General features: G+C 31.7%; 10 protein-coding genes across 10 annotated transcripts; all 10 read left to right on the plus strand.

Moving 5' to 3' along the window:
- Positions 1-999: 999 nt before the first annotated feature.
- On the plus strand, positions 1,000-5,956 carry TVAGG3_0941660 (platelet formation protein family; the record flags this gene model as incomplete). Its single annotated transcript, XM_001311329.2, has 1 exon — positions 1,000-5,956. A coding segment is annotated over one exon (4,957 nt), but the record flags the coding sequence as incomplete, so codon positions are not given.
- Positions 5,957-6,069: 113 nt separating this feature from the next.
- Positions 6,070-9,188, plus strand: TVAGG3_0941670 (beige/BEACH-related family; the record flags this gene model as incomplete). The annotated part of the gene is made up of 1 exon (XM_001311330.2): positions 6,070-9,147. One exon carries the CDS (start codon positions 6,070-6,072, stop codon positions 9,145-9,147), a length of 3,078 nt encoding a protein of 1,025 aa, XP_001311331.1.
- A 182-nt stretch (positions 9,189-9,370) lies between these two features.
- On the plus strand, positions 9,371-10,198 carry TVAGG3_0941680 (uncharacterized protein; the record flags this gene model as incomplete). The annotated part of the gene is made up of 1 exon (XM_001311331.1): positions 9,371-10,054. The coding sequence occupies one exon, from the start codon at positions 9,371-9,373 to the stop codon at positions 10,052-10,054; it is 684 nt and encodes a 227-aa protein (XP_001311332.1).
- Positions 10,199-10,656: 458 nt separating this feature from the next.
- TVAGG3_0941690 (spectrin binding) lies at positions 10,657-11,970 on the plus strand (the record flags this gene model as incomplete). The annotated part of the gene is made up of 1 exon (XM_001311332.1): positions 10,657-11,970. One exon carries the CDS (start codon positions 10,657-10,659, stop codon positions 11,968-11,970), a length of 1,314 nt encoding a protein of 437 aa, XP_001311333.1.
- A 642-nt stretch (positions 11,971-12,612) lies between these two features.
- On the plus strand, positions 12,613-19,059 carry TVAGG3_0941700 (ataxia telangiectasia mutated (ATM) -related family; the record flags this gene model as incomplete). Its single annotated transcript, XM_001311333.1, has 1 exon — positions 12,781-19,059. The coding sequence occupies one exon, from the start codon at positions 12,781-12,783 to the stop codon at positions 19,057-19,059; it is 6,279 nt and encodes a 2,092-aa protein (XP_001311334.1).
- A 1,702-nt stretch (positions 19,060-20,761) lies between these two features.
- On the plus strand, positions 20,762-22,276 carry TVAGG3_0941710 (uncharacterized protein; the record flags this gene model as incomplete). The annotated part of the gene is made up of 1 exon (XM_001311334.2): positions 20,803-22,272. One exon carries the CDS (start codon positions 20,803-20,805, stop codon positions 22,270-22,272), a length of 1,470 nt encoding a protein of 489 aa, XP_001311335.1.
- Positions 22,277-23,135: 859 nt separating this feature from the next.
- TVAGG3_0941720 (Chain A Thioredoxin) lies at positions 23,136-23,509 on the plus strand (the record flags this gene model as incomplete). The annotated part of the gene is made up of 1 exon (XM_001311335.2): positions 23,146-23,484. The coding sequence occupies one exon, from the start codon at positions 23,146-23,148 to the stop codon at positions 23,482-23,484; it is 339 nt and encodes a 112-aa protein (XP_001311336.1).
- A 559-nt stretch (positions 23,510-24,068) lies between these two features.
- TVAGG3_0941730 (cell redox homeostasis) lies at positions 24,069-24,453 on the plus strand (the record flags this gene model as incomplete). Its single annotated transcript, XM_001311336.2, has 1 exon — positions 24,079-24,417. One exon carries the CDS (start codon positions 24,079-24,081, stop codon positions 24,415-24,417), a length of 339 nt encoding a protein of 112 aa, XP_001311337.1.
- Positions 24,454-24,893: 440 nt separating this feature from the next.
- Positions 24,894-26,181, plus strand: TVAGG3_0941740 (protein serine/threonine kinase protein; the record flags this gene model as incomplete). Its single annotated transcript, XM_001311337.1, has 1 exon — positions 24,899-26,128. The coding sequence occupies one exon, from the start codon at positions 24,899-24,901 to the stop codon at positions 26,126-26,128; it is 1,230 nt and encodes a 409-aa protein (XP_001311338.1).
- A 180-nt stretch (positions 26,182-26,361) lies between these two features.
- On the plus strand, positions 26,362-27,542 carry TVAGG3_0941750 (ribonuclease inhibitor domain-containing protein; the record flags this gene model as incomplete). The annotated part of the gene is made up of 1 exon (XM_001311338.2): positions 26,362-27,513. The coding sequence occupies one exon, from the start codon at positions 26,362-26,364 to the stop codon at positions 27,511-27,513; it is 1,152 nt and encodes a 383-aa protein (XP_001311339.1).
- Positions 27,543-27,802: the final 260 nt, after the last annotated feature.

A 27,802-nucleotide genomic window follows, 5' to 3' on the forward strand; every position in this document is an offset into this window, starting at 1 on the left:
AAAGATGTTTGATTTAATTTTTTTAAATTTAAATTTTATTTAATATTTATAATAAAAATTCATCAATCTTTTTTTTCCAGAATGATCGATATTTCAATGATCTGAAAATTGGGCAATCCTTATGCGACGTTTATTGAAATGTATATTTTTCTGAGTATCAGCTTCTTTTCAAATAGTGACTATTTAAAAGGAAATGTGAGGAAGCATAATTTACAATTTAATTTCAATTAAATCTTCCATTGTAGTTGACATTTCAATGAATTACAACCACTGCATACAAGATTAAGAATGTTTAGGATTCAAATTAACTTTAACAAGATCGAATGATGATTCGATTTTAAAATTCAGGAAAAAAGATGATAACATATAGCTGAGATTCTTGGATCAGTATTAAATAAAAAATCAATAAAATATACATAAAATATAAAAGTAAAAAATAAAATCGATATTAAAAATACAATATAAAAATAAAATATTTAATTATAAAATATACATTTTAAATCCCGAACATGTTAATGATCTTCTAAGCTATGTCTGGAAAAGGTATATTTAAACGAAGTCCACAAATGGAAGTAATTGAAGTTTTTATTGAAGAAATTTCAACTGTTTTGCTCACTCAAGGCACATCTTACTTCCTTTTCAGACTTGAAAAAATATTGATCAATTAGTATTTCTCCTCCCAATACGTCTTCTATATCACCAGAAGCAATTTATCATTAATTCTAAAATGAAAAATTATTAATATTTTTTCAATATGCAACTTTTCATGAGCCCTTGCACAAGTACCTGAAATGGCAAGGTTTTCCACAATTAGTTACAGATTGTTGAACCTCGGAAGAAAAGCGAGCATTATTTCTTTCAATGAATCAGCCGCTGAACTGAGTTGTTTACATGACATTAAGAAGAGGACAATTCTCGCTTCATTATTGTCTTATTTTTTTGATAAATTCAAATCAGATTTTTTTTGAAAAGTCGATGAAATTTTTTTAGCTCTTATTTATGAAATTCCTTCTTGATGGAGATCTTTATTTGGCAATATTATCTCCAGAAGGGGAATTAACACCTCCAACATCAGGACTCAATAAAAGTACACTAGAGAGCCTTCATATCGTATTTCCAATTTATAATCAATTTGAATTAAAGCAAATATCGAAAGAAATGGCAACATGTCATAATAAATTAGAACCAATTACATCCAGATTCTTTCCTTTGATATACCAACCTGAAATAATTACAATTCTTACCTCGAAATCAGATTTTATTTTGGAATACTATTCATATATTTCATATTACATATTAACAACGTACTTATCATGGGAAATGAACTACACTCCTACTAAGAATCCTATATATTCTGTTCCTTTGTTAGAATCAATTCTAGAAATTTGTTGTCCAAAAGGAGTAGTAATCAATCAAAAGATATACACTATGGGGATATCAGCATTTTACATGATATTTTCAAAAATTGCAAAACAATCAAATTTTTCATTATTTGCTCCATTTTTTGAGCCATTACAAGTTTATTTCATCTCATTACCAGAATTACCAGATGAGTCAATAAATCTTTTAGCATCAGCTCTAGAACAATTAACAAATCATTCAAATTTTCAAATTACAAACGACATCATTCCTTTATTGAATATAATCTCGAAATACATATATGAATTCCCTGGCGAAATATCCCATAGCATTCTCGATCAAATTATTTCACCTTTGGAATATCAAATTTCAAAGTTATCATATGAAGGTTTAAACTTCTTATCATTGATTGCAAACAGAATACCAGATGATGTATTGCTCAGATTATTCGCATTATTCACAAATTCTTTAACATCTTTTATATCAAGCACAAAATTTAAATTTCCACAACCAATTGATGAAATTCGTGAAGATCTACCAACAATGCCTGTAAAGGAAGCAACGTACAGAGTTGAATCAAAGAAAACTTTCTTAAATGGAATTAAATTTCAAAATCCTCCGAATTTTCCTGACAAACTTGAACTGAAGACCATTTTAACCAAAGATTTATTCATCAGACTATCTCTCATCGTTAAATCATGTTCACACAGCGAATCTGTCTCCAAATTATTAATAAATAACATTGAACTTATACTAATTAACTCGAAAGACCAACCATTCTATCTTGGCTTGACAGCAACATATCTATATCTATGCAAACACCTCAATAAATACTTAGATCGACCAACAATGATAAGTATTTTGTTGTCAAAACCGTATTTCGATCCAAACATAACCGTTTTTGACAATTTAAAGGATTTTGAATCAATTGATACTATGAGATATAGTATATTAGAATTAGTTGTTAAAGAAGGCTTCGATGCGATCAATGTTGCTATACAAACATGGATTTTGCAACCTCCTCTTTTTGCAGAAATAATTTTGAGAATAAATCGGTTGTTAACTGTAGAAATGTTCAATTACAAGACAACAATACAGTTCTCGAAGACGTTAATGGCTATATCATTGTATTACCAACAGATGAACTTCACAACTAATTCTCCTTATGTAGAAACAACGAGAAAAGCAATTTTTATGTTGATTACGAGAATTTTAGAATATCAAGAATTGCAAAAATTGTTTTATAATTGTTCTATATTTAATACATTTTTCTTTTCATTTATTTTTGAAGAGCCATTACGGCCTTTCATTTTATCCAATTTTTTGCAGTTTTTGACAACAAATTTTGCAAATGAAATGATTGTTTCTTCAATTGCACAAATTTTTGATATTTGCTGCAGTTACATCGACCAAGAAGACTATCAGATCATTGCAACTTCCATATTACAAGTCCTCAATGACTCTTTGATACATAACTCCCAAAATGTTCAACCTTTTTCTCACTTTTCTGGTCCAATTTTGACTTCACTTCCAAGATTAAAAGTGACAGAATCTTCTCAAACTTTGATGTTGAATTTTCTTCACTTTTTGACATTGATTTCCAACAAAATTTCATCTCCGCAAGTTTTGTCATTGAACTCAACATTGAATAGAGTATTTGCTGATGACTTTCCTAATGTTCTTCAACAGAAACTTTTGCAATTTATTGCAGGAGAACCATTGACTTCAATGAAACCAAATTTTATAATAGGCCAACCAAAAATTTTACAAATTTATCTTGATTTTTCTATCAACAAAAGTGAAGATCCACTTAAATGCATGCAATATATTTATGATCTACTGAATGCATCGATGTCTAATATTATTGTTTGTCATGAAACTAATTTCGATGTGAGTTTACTTGAACTCATAAATAAAATGGCAGGAAATGAAGAAAAATCAGAATTAGTTAAATTATTAATGGACATTTTCTGTAAGATAGCTATTGAATCATCATCTGTCAATGTTGTACATAAGTTTGTATCATTCATGAGTCCTATAAATGGAAGATATCTTCCAAATAACCAAGAACTTTATCTCAAAACTTTAAATGTTTTGTTAATTGATGAACTCAAAAAACCAAATGGTTATTTATCATATATTTCTAAAGGAGATTACTTAGAAATAAATGGTGTGACGGGTGAAATGATAAATGATGATTTCACAGCAAGTTGTTGGATATTTATTGATAACGCTGTTGCTCAATATAAACCAATTTTGTTTTCAGTTGTTGATTCGAGAGATAGAAGATTAGTTTTGTTTATATCAGGTGGAAACTTGTTCTGCACACAGAGGAATACAACTGAAGAATCAACAGGTCACTTGGAAATCAAACTTCCATTGATGTCATGGATTTTCATGACTTTTACTTATAAAAATAATAAAGATGGTTCACAAGTAAAAGTGACATATAATTTGGTCGAATCAAAAACAATGGATTTCAGTTTGATGTCGCTTGAAAAAGGACCTCTTAAAATAACTTACGGAGGTTTCGTAAATGAACCATTCCAGACAAGACAAAATGTTAAAATTTGTTCTTTGTCTTTACACTCGCCATCGATTAAAACCGCTGAAATTCAAAATATTTACAACGGTGGTTTACTTTACACAACTTTTGACACTAACCAGACATTGTTCGCTTACGTCTTGAAATCAAGCGGTATTAAATTAACCGCAATCCAAAGATACGTGTCAAAACCGTCAATTTCAATAAATGTAAATTGCACGGAAACAATTTTACCACAGAGCTTTGCAAGCTGCTTGACTAACTATTGCAAGCCTGAAATATTATTACCTCTCTTCGCCCAATTCGATATGACATTTGTAGACATGACGAAAATGTCAAATTTGCCAAAACTTGTCATTGAATGTTTAAGTAATTGTTTATTTTTATCCAACGAAACACAAGAAGATTTCCACAATTCCAATGGTTTCTCGGTCATATCCCATTTATTAAACAATCTCTCCACAGAACACATTAATTACCATTTGTACACACAGTTCTTTGGCTTGTTACAATCCTTGAATTCACAAGAACTCCAATTTGACATCATTTCTGAAATTTTGTTGTTCGTTCCTTTGTGGATGAAAAGTGACTATGAAAACCATATTAAAATATTGAGACATTGGGGAAGAGTATTATTCCCAAGTTTCAAAAATTTGATACAAAGCAGAATTCCAATAAGAACATTCTTTTCGATGTTGAGATTATATTATTTCTACGAACAAAGTGAAAACATCGAATTTAATGTTCCAAGATTTGATTCAAAAAGAGAAAATATTAATGAATGTCGACAAACAATATTGATGTCATTGATTGATATGGCCATTGATACATTCTGTCAAAAAGACTTGCAATTGTTTGTTTCTCATTGTTTGACAATTGTTGAAACAGAACAAGTCAGTGATTTATTGGAATTTTTGGAAGAACTTTCGAAGAAATCTCCATTAACTATCAAAAGAATTGACTTTGATTGTTGTTCTTTCCTTTTCTCATTGATACAAAGGAACACAGACAATATGATGAGAAGAGTTATATCTCTATTAATTACATTGTCACAAAACAACATCTTGATTTATCCTTTGGATTCCGTTTTCCAAGTTTTTCTGACAAAATTGACACCAAATTATGTCAATTTTTCTTTATTCGAATATATTTTGACGAAAGTCAAATTTGGAATACATGAATTGTTCCCTGTTTTAGTTTGGATGTCTTTAGTTTTGGGTTTGAACTATACAAAAAGAATATTTTCGGAAGTTAAACCTTTCAAAGACTTCACAACCCATTTGTATTGGTCTGTTTGGCCAATTATAAGTTTATATCATTACAATGACAGTGATTTGAATTCCATGATATATGAATTCATTTCAAAATGCTCCATTAACAATATAAGTGTTTTGTTTTGCATGATATCGATTGTAGGGCATTGTTTAAATGTTGATTCAAGTGAAATGAAGTCAAACTTTTTAACAAATGTTGCACAAATGATGACAAGTGACAGAAAATTATCGAAAGCAGATATTTCTTCATTTTTCAATGTCACAAAATTCTTTTTGTTCTACAGATCAAACAAAGAAAAGAATAAGACATTGCAAAGATTGTACAAAGAATCTGATTTCTTCACATCGAATGATTTCGTGATTACAGATCCAAACCAAAGATTGAAGATGAAACAAAGTATGTCATTGAATAATTTGTCACATACTTTTGCTCCTCAACAAATTCCTCTTGAAAAATTATCCAAAAATAGATCATCAGAGAATTTGATTCATAATTCATCTCCTTTAATATTTTACGAGGATGATAACCAGACAAATCCATCATTATTAGAAAATACCTTCCAAAATAAATCATCTGGAAAAGAAAATCAAAAATTAGAATTAGAAAAAGTGACAGATAATAATTCTAATTCTTCAAAAGATATTCAAGTGAAAATTTTGACACAAAATGAAACAAGTTCTAATGGAAAAGAAACATCATCTGATGAAATACCAATTACAGAAAACAATGCTTCAATTGCAGATGGAAAACATAATATGTTCAATGATGATAAAGTGAAACCAAGTTCCACACCTTTATCATTCTCTTTCAAGAAGATTTCATCAAATTCTTCTTCAGAAAATGTCACGGAAAGTTTGCTTCCAAGAAATCTTTCTTCTGATAATTTTGTAATGCATGAAGAAGAAAATCATGTGAAAGAAGTAATTCTCAAACCATATTATTTGATAGACAGGATTCTGAAAATGCCAAATCTTCCAGATAAATACTATTTCGGATTGAGATTGGATGAAAATGCAAATTGGTTGGATTATATTTTCGCACTTTTTTGTTTGTCACTTTTCCATAGATTTGACAGCCGCAGTTTCTTTGATGTTGATTTGTTAATTAGTTCCTATTTATTATATTCACAACCAGATGTTGTCATTGATCACTTGGATGCTTTGAAACTCACAAAAGAAGAGAAAAATGATCATATCACATTTATTTCTTTGATTAATCACCATGCGAAAAGATTAGGATATGGAGAGATAATTGAAGTGAATAAATGGAGTGAAGAAGATGCTTATTTATGTCTCCAAAGACAGCAATTTCTTATGGACGACAAAATGGTTTCAATGATGAATTTTGTTTTCAAGAAATTGCAGAAAAGTTATGAAGATGTTTCATTCGAAATGTTGAAGATCTTCATATTCCCAAGTGATGAATTAGTTACAGAGTCAATTGATTATCTCAACAAATACTTCCAAGAAGAAAAAGAAAAATCCCACAAAAATTATCACAAATGGAGTTATTTGTGGCGAAATTTGGCTGGAGAATTGGCACCATGGAATTGCAATCCAAACGAAAAGATCTATTACAAGAGAGATCAAACATCATGTGTCTCTTTCTGTCCGTTCAAACTCAAGAGAGATTACAAACACAACCAACACATCGATGCTTCTGTTTCTAGAGATACTGGATCAAGAGTTTCCGGAGCTGAAATGGCTGAAATCGAAAGACAAAAGAGATTGCAGATGTATTCTAATGAGATGCCAATAGATCTTCTTGTCATTAATAATGTCCATGATAAGAATAACACAATAGGAAACCATAACTTGAAATTCGAAACATTTGAAGTTTCTTTGATTTCGCCTAAAAAAGTCAAAGACGGTTTTCTTAAAATAACCGCTGATTCTATCGTCATGCAAATAGAGAACAGCTACAAGATCATCCTTGGAGAAGAGATAGAACATATTTTCTTCAGGAGAAGGTTCCACAGACCAAATTCAATTGAAATATTTACAATTTTTGGCAAAAATTATTTCATTCATTTTCCAAAACATAATTCATTGTCTATTATCTCAAAAATCCAATCGACAATGACCCTCCCTAACATAAAGACACTTCAGACAAAGGACTTCTACTCATATTTCAAGTCTTTGCAAATGACAGAATTATGGCAAAACCATCTTTTGTCGAATTTCGATTATTTGATGTCACTTAACATTTTAAGTGGTCGGACATTTAATGATCTTAGTCAGTATCCTGTTTTCCCATGGATTACCGCTAATCATTTATCTGAAACAGTTCAAATCAATGACAAGAACTTTTTCAGAGATTTTTCGAAACCTATTGGAGCATTGACAGATGAAAGATTAAATGAAATCCTGAAAAGAGTTCCTGATTTGGCTCTTGTCGGAGAGAAACCATATATGTATGGAAATGGCTATTCGTGCATGTTGACTGTTTGTTTGTTTATGTTGAGAACAGAGCCATTTACAAGTTTGCACATTGATCTACAGAGTGGAAGATTCGACCACGCGAGTAGAATCTTTTCATCAATAGAAACAACATGGGAAATGATTTCAAGTCATGTTTCTGATTACAGAGAATCCATTCCAGAATTTTTCTTCTTCCCAGAATTCCTCATGAATTTGAACGAATTCGATTTAGGAAAGAACAAAAGAGGACCAATAAACGACGTCGAACTTCCTAAATGGTCAAAGAACGCATACGAATTTGTTTATTTGAACAGAAAGATTTTGGAATCAGAATATGTTTCTCAACACATAAATGGATGGATTGATTTGATCTGGGGATATAATTCACGTGGAGAAAATGCTGTTAAACACAACAACGTTTTCAAACAGGAAATGTATGATTCCGCGTGGACAGAGAAGACATTGAACAACTCAAGACAGAGGTCCGAAATCGAGGCAACTCTTTGCCATGTCGGACAAATGTGTCCTCAGTTGTTTTTCCATCCACATCCTTTGAGAAACATGAAATCGAAATACAAAAAGTTTGAAAGGAACATCAATGTCAATCTCTCAAACATGAGCATTGTTTTAGCACGTATCAATGCAGAGAATGACTTGATTAAAGTGTCAATGACAGAATCAAAAGGAAAAACATTTATTTATTATTTCGATTTAGGACAAGAAGTTTTCAACGAAAAAACAGATGTTACTTTTCTCAATAAAGAATTTAAGAACTTCGAAATACTCAACTACGATTCGCCTCAGAAGCAATCGCAGTATACAACAATCAACCATGAAAAGATTGCTTGTATTTCGAATATTAATAGAAGACTTTACATTGTCAATTTTAAGAACTATACAATTGAGAAATTTGAAGAAATTTCGAATGAAGTTCACTCTGTTTGTTCATTAGTTGATGAGTTCTCTGTTGCAACATCAAGTTCTTCTGTTGTTGTGTTCAGGAACTTCAAGAAAGTCTGCACATGCATGAGCTACAGAGAAGGAATTTCATGTTGTTTTTCATCATCAACTTTCCATATTTCTGTCATCGGAACAAGAGATGGATTCATTTTAATTAACTCTATTCCTAGTGGCGAATTGGTTAGATCTATCGATATGAAGGAATATAGACCACAATCTATCTTGATTACTCCTGGTTGGGGATTCATTTTAGTTTATGCAACAAAAATTGTTGATTACAAAGTTAAATATTCTCTTCAGTTGTTTAACATCAACGGCGGATTCCTTCGTGAAAAAGAGTTGGATTCTGCAATTGTCTACATGCAGACATTCACTTCCAGAGATGGTTTCGATTACATCTTGATGTCTGATGACAAAAATAGAGTTTATCTATTTGAAGCTTTCTTTTTGGACATTTTAGAACCAGTGACAAGATTTACATCCCATATCTGCGCTCTAAGATTCTTCAAGGATTTCGACTGTCTGTGCATTGTCGGAACAGATGGGAAAGTTTCATTTTTAAGTTGTAAGATACCGAATGTTCTTTGAACATTTAATTTATATATATAAATTTATAGAGTTTTATTTTTAAAAAAATTAGTTTTCTCATTCATGTTTTATTTTTTCCCCAGCAACTTAACTTATACATGAAACATCTGAATATCATCTTAAAGTCATTTAAGCCAAAATGTCCCATTATGGAATTTCATGTATAAAATCGTTTCGGCAATAGCTCAAAAAAAAATGCCAACATCAAAATTTTAATATTTTCATGTCTGGAAATCAGTCCATAAAATCGAAATCTTGTCGAAAAAAATTAGATAATGAAACCCATAATACAACTAATCCTAAGATAAAGGACTTCTTTGACAAGAACCAGGAATTTTTAGAAGATTTAGATGAGAATGATCTGATGCAACTTCTTTCAATGATGCGTGAAAGAAATAAACCATCTAGAGATGTATTAAATAAACTCTCAGAAGAAAATCCAAAGTCACCAACAAGAACTATCCATAATGGTAAATCAGATAAAAGTAATATTCATAATGCACATTCTAAACCAAGAGATATAGATGTAATTGGTGGCATGAAGCCGCAACCAGGAGATATAGATATTGTTGAGTCCAATGAATGTTATAGTAACAAAATAAATCCAAAAATAGGAGATTTAGATATTGCCGAGACTAGCAAACATCGTAAGCATAAAGTAAAACCAATAAGAGGAGACATCGGTATTGCTGAGTCTACTGAACATTATAGGGTAAGAGAAAAAACGCAACCGGGAGATATAGATATTGTTGAGTCCAATGAATATTATAATCATAAAGTAAAGCCAAAAATAGGAGATATAGATATTGCTGAGCCAACTATTGGAGATATCGATATCGTTGAGTCGCGTGAATCTTATAACGATAAAGCAGAGTATATAATCGGAGATATTGATATAGCAGACTAAGAAATGTGCACTTTTAAGACAATGATTATATTTTTAAGAGTACCTTCACACCAATTTCACTATTTTTTCAGCTTCTAACGGTGTGCAGCACAGCTGTGCGCCGATGGGATGTGCTTTCTAATATATTTTTTCGTCATCTTTAATTAAATCAAATTAGCTATCTAAACTTCATATTTTCGGTTTATAAAATAATAGCATATATCAAGTTGAGTTATATTATACTGTGGATTGATCCATTTAAATCTCCTTTTTTGAAAATTCAATGATCAATTAATTTCAAAAATAAATCAGGTGTGAAATTCAATTCCAAGCATTTAATTTTGTTTCTAATCCTATTCGATATCATAAGCAATTATAAAGTTTGTAATAATCTCATTAATCTTGTTTGAATATAATCATCTGGATGTAAATCTTATTGATTTCAACTTTCATATTGTTATTTTGTCATTTAATACCTATGATCTTAATTAATGTTCATAAATTATTTTCGAAATCTTTGTGATCATTGATTCCCACATGTCTAGCACAATATTTATTTCTTATATTGAGTTTAAAAGATATTTATATGATAAAATGCAAATGAGGCATTTTAAAAATTATTAATGTCCGACAAAGACATTCATCCAAATAAATTCAGCGAATTTCGAAGTATCTATAAATACTACATTGATTCATATATTGCGTTATATCAGCTGAAAACGGAAAAGGAAGAAGATTTAAACTCAATATACAAACTGATCAAAACAGAATTGATTGATTCAAAGAAACATCCTCCTCAAATTATTATGCGAGACATTTTATGTATCATTAGGTATAATAATCGCTATACAAAGTCATATTTATCTCTTGTCAAACTCATATCCGATGATTACCATGTCACAGAGGTCAGAAATGTTGCACTTATGCTAAAATTTCTGTTTTATAAAGAATATGGGATTAAATTAGACAAATTTGATAATTATAAAAATAATAGATTACAAAATCCGGATATTCATCCAGAAAATACAATTTACAGAGCAATTGTATATAATGACTTAGAAAGATTCATTGCATTCACGGAGACTGATGGGTTTGATAAAGATCAAAAACTTAAAAGTAGTTTATATCCATATTCTTACGAAGGATATTCATTACTTGAATTATGTTGTTACCATGGAGCAGTTGATTGTTTCAAGTTATTAAGAACGAAATTTCAATCAAAAATAACTCAAAGATGTCTTAAATTTTCATTTTTAGGAGGAAATCCAGATATCATGAGCGAATGTTTGAAATATCAAACACCAGATGAAGAATGTATGGAATATGCAATTATTTCACACAATATTGATTTTGTTACATTCTTAATGAATGAATACAATATAGATATAAATTTAGATTGCTGCATAAAATATAATAATCTTGAATCATTTTTAGTTTATTTCGATCAAACCAATGATATTAACAAATGCTTTGTTTACTCAGCGAGGTTCAATATTCCATCTCTTTCCGAATATTTCCTATCACATGGAGCAAACAGCAATGAAAAAGATAAAAATGAAGAAACCGCTCTTCATAAAATAGCAGAATATGATTGTAAAGAAACAGCAGAACTTCTTATTTCACATGGTGCAAATATCAATGAAAAAAATAAAAATGGAGACACCTCTCTTCATATTGCAGCGCTTAAAGATTGTAAAGAAATAGCCGAACTTCTTATTTCACATGGTGCAAATATCAATGAAAAAAATTTAAATGAAGGAACTGCTCTTCATAATGCAGTATTAAATAATAGAAAAGAAACAGTAGAACTTCTTATTTCACATGGTGCAAATATCAATGAAAAAGAAATACATGGAAAAACCGCTCTTCATATTGCAGCAAAATATAATTATAAAGAAATAGCCGAACTTCTTATTTCACATGGCGCACAAATATAATATTATTATATAAGAATAAAAAATTTTAATATAATATGATTTAAGATGAAGCAATAATCTATATGGCTTCGGAAGAGATATCAAAAATTTCAATTAAAAATTGAATGGAAATATAAAACTCTGAAACTTGAACTGAGTAAAATTAAATGCGATATTCTAATATTAATAAAATATGATTAAAAGAAATATTTTTCAAATTTCAAGAATTACATGATGAAAAAGAAAGAAAGTAAAAATTTATAAACTACAAACAATAGTTCCATTAGAATGGATAACAGATAAAAAATTATAAATAATATGATTATGCCATGAGAGAACCAATTTTCATCTCAATTTCTCTACTTATTGAGTTTGCAATATATTGTCGCTTGATTTGACGGTGACTTCTACAATTCCTTGATTGATTTTCAGGATAGAAATCACATTTAAATCTATAGTCGTTCTAGAGAAAAAAATTATACATTAAAATTTACAAAACTGGAGAAGCTTATATTTTGGAATTTGGAGATCCCAGTCGTTATTTCTCCAAACGAGATCCTTAATAATCGATTTTACATAATTTTGTCAGATTTAATTTTTGACATGTAAAATGATAATTTATATCTGACAAAAATTTTATTATAAATTTATATGAAGGTGCGACAAAAAGATTCGAAATACTCCGATTCACATGTATTTGCCATTGGTGGAAAGGAGGGTTCGTTATCTTATTATATTCATGCAGCATCTAAAGAGATTATTCAGCCCGAATCATACAAATTTCAAAATGCAATATTTAATTTTAGAAAATTCGTTACGACTAGATATAAAATGTCAAAAGATACTAACGATGAGATACATTTTTTCAACGAAGTGTTCTCCGCTCTTTCTTTCCAACAATTAGAACAAAACTCATTACTCTGTATTGTCCTTTTATCAGAATTAATGACAATTGACATTGGCGATAAAATACTCAGAGCCAACAAAATTGGCGAGGATTTGATAAATTTGCCGGCAGCAACTTCAACTCTCTACTGGAAAAGATACCAGAAGATTCTCTTATGGTTACATAGAACGCTCGGTCAGTCTTTTCAACTTATATTGAGCCAGCTTTATGAAAAAATGCTGATTTGGTTCGACGACGATAAAGAAGTTGAAGTAATTGCAGGTTTGTCGTTACTTTCTATCTTTGCACAATGTTTTACTTCACTTTTATATTCATCGCCTAAGTCTCTTGAAACAGCAATTGAAAAAATTTTAATTAGTGTTACTACAAATTCATTTAACGTTAGATTAGCATCGCAATACACACTACGATCCATCTTACAAACGACTCCTATTAGCTTTGCCGAGCAATTATGTGAGTATTTCATCGAACCATTCGAGAGCCATGATCCGAACGATGCATTTTCTGGTATAGCAGAATGCCTATCTATAATTATTGAAGAAAGACCGGAAATGAAGCAGTATTTGAAGTTCCATGAAGTTCCATATTATAATCTTTCAAGTTTTGTCGCAAATTTACGCTTATCATCATATCTTGCATTACCTGTTGCTATAAAAACAACACCAGAACTCTTTACTCCGGATGTTTGGCTTCAAATTTTTGAAAAATTCAAAATTCTACTGACAACTGAGATTCCAGATCTTAAGAAGGCCACGTCTTCATTTATAGACATAATTTTCCTCAAAAATGGCGAATTAACTGAAGCACAATCAGTTCCGATCAAAGAATTATGTAATTATTTGTTAGAACATTACGAAACAGAAAATAAAATATGCACCCTTATTGCAGTCTCTTCACTGTTAATTGACCGATTCGATGAAATTTTCCGAGTCACTTTTGCATATCCATTAAGAGAATCAACTTCTCAAGGTTATTCGCGTCTGATAAAAATCCATCCAAAGTTAGCTACAACAATCTATAACTATGTCATGAAAATAACGTTTCCTTACTTGATATCAAAAGATTCTGTTGCTTCTTTACTTACAATTAGCTTCAGAGCCTTGATTAACATTGAAATCCCAATCTCTTACATATCAGAACAGCTTTGTTTGCAATTTTCTTTACATTTATCTCACAAAGATATCGAAGTCCGAAACGCCGCAGCTGATTTTGTTATGATGTACCACAGCAAAACACAATGTGCTTCAGCTCTGCACCGTCTATTGGCCGTAATGATGACGGAGCCAAACAGAGAATTAAGAATTCGAATAATGTCAACGATGAGAAAGAAACCGTGTGATGGAACTGCAATATATATGCTCAAAACACTCATTAGAGACTTTTCTCCGGAGATTTGCTTGAGTTCTTTTGAATTTTTAGCAAAATATTGTCAAATTCCAGAAGTTTATGCGATCTTAAACAACTTTTTGCTAGAGATAATCAATGGACTTCAGCATTCTCCATCAATTACCCGTCAAAGTATAAATTACTTTTATGTTATAACTCAAAATGCGGAAAAGAAAGGTAAGATATACAGTGAGTATGCAAATAAGCTCATATCTCCATTCAGAATCCCCATTCTCAACATCCTTTTGAATGGAAAACAAAGATTGCCTCATGTGGCCATTTCATTAATGACTGCCATCATTCCTTACTCGAACAACAACATCTCCTTGGATGATTTGACCTTCCAAATTGTCTCTAACTTGTCGATTCAGTCAAAAGAAACAAGAATTCTTGCTGCATTGAATTTATTGAACGCAGCAATTGATAACACAACAATTGTTATTGATCATAATGCAGAAATTCTTTCGAGTTTACTCACTTTGACAAGGAGGAACTTCCCCAAGGAATTCAAAGAAACTTTGATCGTTTCCCTCTCAAAATTGGCCGCAATAAAACCGTCGATTTACAACGACATCAAAGAAAAACATAAGACAGCGATAACTCCTAATACTTTCTTCGATCAATGCGAAGCAATTGATCCAACGCAAAAGATGCTCTATGTCTGTGCTTCTATGACTTTGATGGCATTATTAGATATTTTATCTAACAATTCGCTGTCGCAATTGCACCAATTAGCCATAGATGCGTTAATTAAAACGCTCAAGAGCAACAGATTGCTTGGTAATTTCGTTGAAGACAAATTAGTTGGAAGATACATGGAAATGTTAAGGCAAGACTCTCATTCTGTCTTGCTTTTAGGATCTATTCCAACTCTAGAAAGCTCTGTATCCCACCAATCCTTTGCTCCTTTGTTGCCTTTGATTATTGATTCAATTTGCCAGAAATGGAACACGACAGAACACTCAATGTTCGAACAAATATCAACCTGGCTTGTCCATTCCATGCCTGAAGACATGAAACCCTACATGCCAAGGCTTGTAACCGTATTTTTATCAGATCTCAGTACAATCGAGTCTATTTTGAGCACATTAGTCAACTTCAAGTCAGCCATATCATCAGTTGTTCACATTATCTACCCAATTGTCCTCTATTGGATCATTAATAACTCAGATATGGTCAAAACATGCGAGAAAGTCCTTGAAAAGTTCAAAGTTCTCGTTAAAAACGGCGGTTCACAGAAATACGCTGTCCAAATCATTAATACTTTAGTGAAAACCGTTCAAGGAAATTTTGCATTGAAAAAAGCATCGATAGATGTCATCTTTGTCGTTGCTGTTCAGATGGGATCGTACTTCTTATTGCATATTCCATCTCTTTCTCCCACGTTTGTACTTCAAGATTATCCGAAATTTGCTGAATACGTCAGGATCATTGAAGAAAACAGGGAAATTCCACCTGAAATTCTCAATGAAGTCACTCCTGAACCAGTTATTCCTCTTCCCAAAGTCCAGCCTCCTTCTGTTAAACACAATCCTGTGATTTTAGATTGTCCAAGTTCCGATTTAAGTTCTGATGAATGGGAAGACTGGTTTGAAGATCTCTGCCAAACGCTGTTCACTGAATCATCTTCTAGAGCTATTTCTGCTTGCTATCTTTTGGCTTTGCGTTATGTTCCAATGCTAAACGCAATTTTCCCTTTGGCTTTTTCTTTATTGTTAACTCAGGTTGAATCATCCTCAAAAATAGTCAAAACTGTTTTGGAAAGTGACACAACACCACAATATATCAGAGAATATTTCTTGAGTGTCATTGAGAACTTAGAACTCCTAAATGTAGAGATTCCTGTTGATGATTCGATCATTATGAAGAATTGCATGATGACGAAGAGATTTTCACAAGCAATGAGAGCAACAGAGAGATTGTACGAACAAAACAAAGACAACGAGACAGGAAACAAACTGTTGGAAGAGTATATGTTGCTTGGTTTGAGAGATGCCGCTCAAGGATTGTTAAATAATGTGAAACCAACACCTCAAGCGAGTGAAAAACTTGGAAATTGGGAAAATGCGTTGAAAGATTATACAAAAATGTATAATGAAAATGAAAAAGATGAGGAAAGCATGCTAGGAATGATAAATTGTTGGTGGAATCTTGGAAAATATGATGATATCTTATATTTCTCAAAAAATGGAAATTTGTCACTTTACATTTGTAAAGTTTACACCATTCAATTTGACTATAACAAATTATTTGAAGTAATGAAGAGAGTTGACTTAGAAAAAATGGACAGCAAATTCATTTCTATCATTCATTTCCTCAAAAACAAAAATTACCAAAAAGTGGAAGAAAAAGTGTCAGAAATGAGAATGGAAGTGGGACTTCCTCTTCTTCCAACAGTTTCTATGGACTACAAAAGGAACTACGAAGAGTTTGTGAAGCTGACTTTCGCAGGATTCGTTGAAGAAGTCGTTTCAGCTTTGAGAGAAAATAATTTGCAGCATCTAAAAAGAATGAACACATATAAATTCGATGTCGTTAATTACTCAAGTGATGCATTGCTAACAAAATTACTCCTTTTGTCGTTTGTTTACGATAGCGACGATATAAAACCGTTTTTAATTGAATACATCAAAAAGACGATAGAAGAAAAGAAATTCAATGCCTGCGAAATTGCATTGAATCATTTTGATCATGAACAAAAGAATGAAGAATTCAACTTGTTGAGATGCGATCTGCTTTGGGAAATGAACAAACAAAATGATGCAATTTCATTTTTGACAAAAATTGCCAAAAACGTGACATCTAAAAAGAAATTAGCGAATTGGCTGATTTTAAAGAACCGAAATGAAGAAGCGAAAGCGTTATTAAATGAAACAGCAAGACTCTGTCAAACAGATTCAGAAATTTGGCAATATTTGACAAGAGTTAATTTCTTTTTGTTTGAAATAAGTAATGATGAAGAAAATCTGACAGATTCATTTTCTTCAGCTTTGAAAGGTCTTAGTCTTGGTTTCGAAAGCCTTAGTTTAGCAATAAGAGTTATCCAAATCTTGTTCCAACACAGAACATTGCAAATCCTCAAAATTTTTGAGAATTCTATTAATTTAATTCCAACAAATGTTTGGATTGTTGTTTTGCCGCAAATTATAGCGAGAATTGCATCGAAAGAAAGTGATATTGCTGATCTTCTACAGAAACTGGTTTTGAAGATAGGTAATGACCATCCACAACCTGTTTTGTATTCATTGTTAGTTCCTTTAGAAGGTGATTCTAAACACAGGAAAAAAGCTGCTCTTCAAATTTCACAAGTTTTGGCAAAAACTTATCCTGATTCTGTGAATTCGATGAGAATTTTATCTCATGAGCTGATGAGAGTTGCATGTACAAGATTTGAGCTTTGTTATAATTGTATCAGGGACACATTGTTCGAACCGAATGAGTTTACCACGAAATACCTCCATCAATTGTTCGAACAGAACTCAAAAGAAAATGAGACATTTTTGGATGTCAGTTTTTCAAGAGAATTTGGAAATCTTTTGAATCTTTTGGAAGAATGGGTCAAAAAATATGAGGAAACAAAAGATCACACTCATAAAAACATGATTTATAATGTTATGGGACAGATCTGGCTCAAAATCAAGCCAATTCCAAGTAAAATGATGTCGTTAGACCTCAAAGATGTTTCTCCAAAATTATCGTCAAAAGAGAACTTCAAATATCTGTCAGTTCCTGGAAATTACAAAAATATAGTTTACATGTCAAAAATTTCTCAAAATTTAGAAATCATTGAATCTCTTCACAGACCGAGAAAAGTGAAGATTTATGGTGATAATGGAGTTGAATATGACTTCTTATTGAAGGCTCATGAAGACACAAGACTTGACGAACGTGTTATGCAATTATTTGATTTCATTAACACGTTTTCCAGCCAAAAGAAGATGCGATTGTCAACCTACAAGGTCACACCACTTACAGGAAACGTCGGCTTGATAGGTTGGGTACCAGATTGCACTACTTTGGCAAATTTGATTATGACTCAAAGGAATAGAAGCAAGATATCCAATAATCGTGAGATGGAATCATCTTTTGAGCTCGCGCATGTCGAGAATGAGAAGGAATTCTATGAAATTCCTCTTGAAAGAAGAAGAAAATTATTTGTTGATGGACAGAAGTCAACGAAAGGCGATGATTTACAGCAAGTATTGCTACTACAATCATCAAACTCCTCGGATTGGGTAACAAGACGTACTCAATACGCTGCATCTTTGGCTTCAACATCAATGGTTGGTTATGTCATCGGAATTGGCGACCGCCACCTTAATAATATAATGCTTGATGCCAAAAGCGGCAAGTTGATCCACATAGATTACTCTGATTGCTTCGAAATCAGAATGCATGATTCAGTTTTCCCTGAAACAGTTCCATTCAGACTCACCAGGATACTTGTCAATGCTCTCGAGGCAAAACGCATTGAAGGAACCTTCAGAACAACCTCTATCAGCATAATGAGGGACATGCAATCTCGAGGTGACCAAATTTTGGCTCTTTTAGAGGTTTTCATTTACGATCCTTTACTTCAATGGATTCCTCTTGTAGGAAGCGGCCATTCTTCGTTCGGGTCACCTCTGCCTGAAGGACAAGGAGAGAGATCTCCATCAGTTGAAACTGTCCACAGAATCAAAGACAAATTGCAGAGAACTGACGGAGATAAAAACGTCGTCAGATCTTTGGAAGAACAAGTCGATAGCTTGATTAAACAGGCTTGCGATCCAACTAATCTTTGCAGAATGCATCCTGGATGGAATCCGTGGTTATGATTTTTTTATATTTTTTTTGTTTATTTTATTGTCATTGTTTAATTCAAGATTATAAAATAAAAGATATAGTTTGTGTTTGTATGATAATAAATAGAACTAATATTTAACTAGATATTGGCTCTTAAGCTTTGCGATATTTATTTCAAAATGATAAAGCCATTTCTTGCTATGTGAAGAATCGTACTTTAATTTATAGCTTATTTACAATGTATGTTCATAATTTTAGAGGATAAAACGATGTTTTGAAGATCCATAATAACTACCCAGATTTGCCTTACTTTTACCACCTCTCTAAAGCTGGGGACACCGCCTATCGTTGGGAGTAGCTATTAAATAGAACCACCAAGGGTATTTTTCGAACTGCCGGTGTAGTGGAAACATCCGACATAATGATTCATTATGCCAAGGTTTGATTCCCATTTAGCCAATTTTTTTCTTTTTTGGATCATGAATTTTTTTTTGGGTCACTATAAGATTTGTTTCATGTTCTAAATCTGCTGCATATGTAATCTATTTTTATTTACCTATTTTTTAAAAATCTATTGGATTGCCAAATTTGAATATATTTAAAATCATAAAAATCCAAAAAAACTATAAATATATGTTTTATGCATAGTGCCGATACTCAAATATCAGATTACTTAGATCCATAAATAATATCCGAATTTTTTTTCTTAAAATTAAACTTCAAAACTTCTTCCAATCTTATTCTTAATCAATTGTAAATTTTTAAAACCATTTTTTAAAATAATTTTGCGTAAATTTTATTCTCATGTTGTTTTAATCGAAAATTGATACATTTTCAAAAAAATAATATTGACTTATGAAATTCATTTTTAAGGTGAAATAGTATTGTTTTTATTAAAGTATATGAATAATATATAAAAAATTAATGAATAATATAAGCAGATTTTTAGTTTACAAAACAAATATGAGCAATGCAATTTCAAACTTTTGCTGGCAATTTCGATATTGCTCAAGTTTGTAGTATTTGTGATACCTATAACATCGGCTTAATCAAAATTCGATTTTTCTTATGAGTTATTGAGAAAATTTGATTGCAATGAGAAGGATTTCGACGTTTTTGATAAACTAAGAGCTGAGCTTTAGGGGTTCGGTTCATTTATGGCTGTAGTTTGATGCGTAGATCTCTTTTTTATTGTAAATTCTTTCAGCATGGAGATCGAGAATGAATCTTTTGAGAACTTTATGAGTTTTTACACCCGTAAAGAGGTCCTTCGAGGAAAGATAGTCCAGACTACATGAAGATGTGGGTTAACCAAAAAAATCCGATGGTTTCCCCATATTCATGTAGATCTTCGAAAAAATGAGCACCAAAAAAGCCAAAAAAATAGGCTTTTTATTGGATTTGTACACTAGATCAATAATCTATTTAGGATCTGACACTCTTTTTAGCCAGAGATATGAGGTCCTTTCTAGGAAAACGATCTATTCATCCATAAAAAAAATGAATTATCGTTTTCCCCAGAAATTACATGGGGAGTGGTAAAAGTAAGGAAAATCTGGGTAAATATTGCTTATATAAACTATATAAATAATTTAGTTAAGAAGCACTCCAATCCTGAGATTCGAATTGTCGTCTAAAACGGCCAGACGACAATAATAATACCCCGAAAATATTCCCAATAGTTTACAAATGTCAAAAAGATCAAAAAATTGACAAATAAATTTCAAAAAAAAATTTCGCAAATACAAAAGGCACCGACGCATCCACTTCTTTCAATGCTAAATCAGGTTTTGGAAACTCAGGTTACTGAGCAAAAAACACCAAGCATTGAAAGTAACGAAGAAAATAAAAAGATAAAAAATGAAGATAAGAAAAATTTAGGAGTGAGTAGTATGGGAGCAAGAACATACTCATCTCCTCATCTACTTATATCAAAACCTTTACAAAATCTCGTAAATGCTAATTCTTCCTATTACATTGGTTTATTTGAATTTCCTCAAGGTTCTGAACCCAGAATTATATGGGATTTACCAACCACGGCTGTCATGGATCTTCATCAGTTCCTATTGTATGTTGTTAACTTTCCAACAGACCTTCGTCTCGCGTTTTACAGACCTAGACCTACTGTTATCAAATCTGAGTACATGGGGACACATTTTATAGCAATTTATGTTTCTATACCAGATGCTGAAGCAAGAGGATTCTCTAGATCCATTGTTCTCGTTCTTGGAAACAAACATCAAACAATAATGCAATATATCTACGCAAACTTGCTCGATAAGTTCATGTCATATGCTGTATCATTACAAGATGCTGCTGCAGAGATTTTCCCAAAGGAAATCTCTGTTTATGCTGCTTCATTAAATAAAGTACTAAAAACAGAGCCAAATTCTGTCAAACTCTTAGAATCAAAATTAGACGAACTAGAAAATACACTTCGTAAGGTTGAAGTTGAAGCAGCTCCTGAATCCGAAGCAATTCCAAGAGATCCTTACTTTTTTGTCGAAATTTGTAATGAACTTCGACCAATTAGACAATTAACCAAATTCGATGATATAATTCCATCACTTACGAGCTTCGTACAGTCATTACCATCAGATATAACTTTGACCAACGCAATTTGGAAAAGTTCTACCGGAATTAGTGGTTTGTTAAGTAATGCAATGACAGGAGACTGCAAAAAGTTCAATGAAATCGTCAAAAGTCAGGTTATTTATAATTGTTTGTTTACTTTGTTCTCTGGACATTCATTATACGTGTTATCGTCATCATCAAGCGAATATACATCAGTTGCCAAGAAGATTGCCGCATTATGTCCATACGGAGTTCAATTTCCTGTTGTTGAAATTGCAAATCGTACAAAAATCACTCAGATTATTGTTGGTTTGGACTATGATCATCAAAAGGATCCTTTTTCATCCTTCCTTTTCCTTGATTCGATGAAATTTGAGGGTTATATTACACCTCCTGACTCAATTTTGCTGAAAGACAAGCCAGCAATCGAAAATCATACATCTCCTGTTATTGTTATGCTGTTATATACGCAAATCAAGAAGATTTACAATAGATTTGTCAGAAAAGCTGTTGAAATGTCATCGAGATCTCAACAGACACTGGCAAGAATGAACACACAGATGCTCTCTGTGGGATTTTCACCTTCAGACAGTCCAATAATTAGAAATTGGGCAAGAATTGCAGATGCAAATGCAAATATTACTTCTACATCAATCAATTGTTTCTTGTAACTAGTTAAAATATATTATTGTTTGTTTAGTATTAAATTTGATTATTTTATTATCAAGATAATTAAATTTTGACTAAGATATTTTAATAATAAACTCAATTTCCTTGGAATTTCTTATTCAATAATATATTTTCTTATTTTCATGTTGGCAAATCAATTAAACTACAATGATATGCGTAAAGAATTGTTTCTCTCGAATAAATTTTTATTCTCTCTTTATCTTCAAATATGTAGACTTATCGCAATTAATTGAGTGGCTTATAGAAATGTAAGATACTTTAGATAGCGATCATTTGTAGACTTTTTATTTAGAATTATAACAATCAATACCAAAAAAACAGTATTATTAGAATTGTAACGTAAGAACAGATTCTCTTAATGTTGTTCCATACGACTATTTATCATTATTTACGAATTGTTGCTAAAACTATTCTGAATTTTTCAAGAATTACATATCGGGAATAATTCAGAGAGGAATATAATAAGCAATGTATTCCAATCGATTTTTACCCATTTATTCTGATCTACATCAAATTGAGTTTAATTTTATTCCCAAAAAATTTTAAAAATTACTAAAATTCATGAAGAAATATGATTTAGAAGTATAAGAATGCAACCTTTTATTTTCAGGAATGTTGAATATAGATTGAGAGTTCAGATAGAAGAGCGAAAAAAAATTCAATAACAGTATCTGAACATTCAATTTTAGAATCTAAAATAATTTTGAAATATTGTTATACTATAGCAGTATATTAAAAATTGCAAAACCATTTCGAAAATTTTATTCAGAGAAGAAATTTTTGATAGAAATTTTGGATGGTATTGAAAATTTGATATTGTGTTAAAATTTATTTATCTCACTTCATTTCTAGTTATGTCCGATCCAATTGTTCACTTCAATGGCACTCACGAAGCTCTCCTCAACAGAATCAAGGAAGCTCCAGGTTTAGTTCTTGTCGATTTCTTTGCAACATGGTGTGGTCCATGCCAACGCCTTGGCCAAATCCTCCCATCAATTGCCGAAGCTAACAAAGATGTTACATTCATCAAGGTCGATGTTGATAAGAACGGCAATGCTGCAGATGCTTACGGAGTCTCTTCAATTCCAGCTCTTTTCTTCGTTAAGAAAGAAGGTAATGAAATCAAGACATTAGATCAGTTTGTTGGTGCTGATGTTTCTCGCATCAAAGCTGATATTGAAAAGTTCAAATAAAAAAAATACTTTTATTTATTATTTATATATTTATTTTTACCTCAGAATCACTTTCTTTCATGGCACATTTTCCATATGTTTATACCGCGACAGAAGCATCAATTATTTGCGTATTGAATTTGATATCTTTCAGTAACATATTTGCTTTTAATAAACTAAATTAAAGATGCATGAAGCAGCAATAATTCTGAATGAAATGATTAAAATCCAGTGATATCCACTATTATGCACGGTCATCAATATATCTGATCTTTTGATTATTCGAGTAATTGCATAAATAATTTGAGGAAGTTCTGCTATATATCTCCCATTGTTCAAATTACTATTTTGACTTTAAAACAAAATAATCCCAATAGCAATTAGTACTCCGATCTATCAACCATCTTGGACATTCTGAGATCATGATTCTGTCTGATGATTCAATTTGGAGAATGAAAATAATTTTGAAATATTGTTTTATACCAGTGATATATCAATGTTTGTAGTGTCATTTCGAAAAATTTTTCCTGTAGAGAAATTTTTGATTCAAATTTTGGATGGTTTTGAAAAATTGAAAAATTTTTAAATTTTAAATACTCCACTTCATTTCTAGAAATGTCCGATCCAATTGTTCACTTCAATGGCAGTTATGAGGATCTCCTTAATAAGATTAAGGAAGCTCCGGGCCTTGTTCTTTTAGATTTCTTTGCAACATGGTGTGGCCCATGCCAACGCCTTGGTCAAATCCTCCCATCAATTGCCGAAGCTAACAAGGATGTTACATTTATCAAAATTGATGTTGATCAGAGCAGTGGACCAGCCGCTTATTGGGAGGTTTCTTCAATTCCAGCTATTTTCTTTGTTAAGAAAGAAGGCAACGACATCAAGACACTAGATCATTTTGCTGGTGCTGATGTTTCTCGCATCAAAGGCGATATTGAAAAATTCAAGTAAACATTATTCTTTAAGTCTTTTCATGGTATTATTGACTTTATTTAAATTTTGATGGCTTATTTCTAATTGTTTGAGTCTCCTAACCAAATTGGAGTCTCTATTCAAATTATCCTTTCGAAAAAATTTATAATTTTAGCAATTTTTTCTATTAGAATTATTCAACAATACTTTTTATTTATGTTTTTCAAGGCATTATCTCAAAATCTAATAAAATTTTCAATGCCAATACGATTTTTAACGATGGAGTCTTTATTCATAAGCAAATTTTAATAAAGGATGATTACTCTCTTTCCCACATAGTATTTTCTGAATTTACGTTTATTTTCCTCGAATTTTTGGAAAATTTTCAATATCGTGAAATATCACTCCACTTAGTAATTACAACAATACAAAACCATTTCTGCGTTGGTCTTATAGAAAAACGAATATTTGAATACGAAACTGTTTTTTATTTGTTTTTGTAAAAAAAATCGATACAAAAATGGACAAAAAAGAGGTAACTATTGACCCGGCAGCAAGTAGCGGGGAGCCAAGAATTATCGATAACTTTGAAATCCTTGAAGAAATTGGCGCCGGAGCATTCTCTACTGTCCATATTGCCCGACATATTACAACAGGTGTTTACGCCGCAGCGAAAATAGTCGATCTTTCAAGACTCGGACAGCATGAATTCAACGGAATTATGCGTGAAATAAGTGTTTTTATGCAAGTCGAACATCCTAACGTATGTTCTTGTTATAGAATGTCGTTGGAAGGAAAAAGTCTAATTTTATTTATTGAATATGCTGTTGGTGGAACACTCTTAAGTTATGTCAATAAAAATTCTGGTCTTAAGGAGCCAGAAGCGCAAAGAATATTCTTTCAAATTTATTCAGCACTTCGATATCTTCATAACTACTATTTCCTTGTTCATAGAGATTTAAAGCTCGAAAATATTCTATTTGATGCAAACTGGAACGTAAAAATTACGGACTTTGGTTTAGCATCAACTTCTTATTGCAATATTATGCGTTCGTACGTCGGAACGCCCGGATATACTCCACCAGAAGTTATTGCAGGTAATGATTATGATGAAAAATGCGACGTTTGGTCATTAGGCGTTTGTCTATATGCGATGATTACGGCCAACCTTCCATTTTCCACAGGCAACAATTACCGTAAGCTTATAGATGAGGCTGAAAATCTCAGATTTCCGCTTAATTTCTCTCCAGCTCTTGTAGATCTTCTGAAAAGAATGTTGCATGTCCGACCATCATCTCGTTGCCGATTGATAGATATTCAGAACCATCCATGGCTTCGTGGTGTTACTCCTATGATGCTAAATATGGCTCCAAGTCCGATTGTTTTTTACCAAGTTAATGGATATTCAGATATTCTTAAGTTTAAGAGGAGGCCAACAAAGCCTAAAGAGGAAATCATTGAAAAATGCAAGGAGTATAATATAGATCCGGAACAATTAAAGAAAAAATTGAGCGAAGGAATTATTTCCGACAACACTACTACATATTTTTGCTTATTGCACCCACTCATGGAGAAGCCGTCCCTTCCAGAAAAACCAAAGCCCAAACAGAGAAGAGAAAGATGCAATTCAACAATTCCTAAAAAAGGAGGCTCAGCATCTCAGTCTACTAAAGGTGTTTACAAGAACGCAGCAGCATTAGTTATTGGTGCTGCCCCACAAAAATCTACTCATCATCCGTCTTATTACTGAATAATCTTTTCCAGTTTTCCTTTCATCAAAGGAAAACATATATATGCAGTAGCGCAATATATTTTTGTTTGTGTTTATAAAAAGTTTAGTAATAATAACCTGAAATTGTTGGTTTTCCGGTTCGGAATGTCACTTTTTGAATGTGGATCTCATTTCGATTTTTCCACTAAATCCGGTATAGCTCAAGTCAACCACAAAAAACATTTTTAAAATCTGTCAATTTTTATAAAATCATGATTTTGCTTACATTTCTTTTCACACACGCACTGAGTGCAAAAGTTCAATATTTCGAAGTCGCACCTGATGTGAAAGTTGATTGTGATATTGACACAAACTTTTATAGACTATCAATTCGATCTCCTCCAAAAGTTGGAACATCTTATCAGCCAAGAAACGTGACAGGAGTAGTGAGCTTCTTTGAAACATTTACAATTAAAAAAACAGAGTATACTGTATCTAGGATTTTGGACTATGCATTTGCAAATACCTCAGTAACAGAAATTATAATTCCGAAAACAATATTTTATATTGGAGCATCTGCTTTCGCATATTGTCCAAAACTTACACGTGTTGATCTTTCAAAATCTCCGCTATACCATCTTGCTCCAGGAATTTTCAACAATTCATGGAATTTAGAAGAATTAATCATGCCATCAACAATAGTATCGATTAATTCATATACATTCGCATCAATTGCTATAAGTTCGTTTACTATTACCAAAAACATTCGATCCATCGAAGGAAGTTCTTTTTCTAACTGTACAAATCTCAAAAATTTCGAAATATTAAGTACTAATCGCTTTTTCATTTTTGAAAATGGAGTTATATATTCATATTTCAGGAAAAAGTTAATTTATTCAGTTTGTACCATCGAAAAACCTGTTCTCCATCCAGATGTACAAATAATTGGGTCTTATTCATTTGCCCATTCAAATGTTTACGTAGTTCAAGTACCATCTTCTGTAGAATCTATCGAAAATTACGCATTTTATGAATGTCATAATCTTAGAGCAGTTAAGTTTTTCCATTCCGCTCTTAAAACACTAGGCGAGTATGTGTTTATGAATAGCGGTCTCAGATACATTACTTTGCCAAGAATGTTGAATCAAGTTGGCCATCACTGCTTCTCTATCCCTACACTGAAAGATATAGATATAAGTATGACAAATGTCACAAAGTTTCCAAGGCATCTATTCACTGGAGTGACGAAAATGGAGATTTTAGCGATACCGGACGAAACTTTTATTGTTGATCCTCAAACGTTTTCCGGTAGCTCTATCAAGAAGATATTTTACTGTGGAGTCTTTGATGCTAAATCTCTTCAGATTCCAGATACTATCGAAGTTGTTTGTGATAAAAAGTTACCAATTGGTGACGAAATTTAGTATTTGTATGAAATAAAGTGTTTTTTATATGAATTATCATTACTTTTTCAATAATTTCTTATAGCGATTATTGAAGAATATGATTTTTTATTTGATTTCGCTGAAATATTATTTCTTTTCTATTATAATTGCATTTCTGCGTTTTGAATTTTTCCAAATTTTTTTCAAAATCCTAATTTTGATATAAAATCTTACAGATTTTAACTTTAAAATCAAAAATTTAAATTTTTTTGAGATTTGAAAATTACAAATTTCTAGGTTTAAGTCATATAACAACATTTACCGACAA

Source organism: Trichomonas vaginalis, chromosome I (genome assembly GCF_026262505.1).
Source record: "Trichomonas vaginalis G3 chromosome I, whole genome shotgun sequence".
NCBI classification, from domain to species: Eukaryota; Parabasalia; order Trichomonadida; family Trichomonadidae; genus Trichomonas; species Trichomonas vaginalis.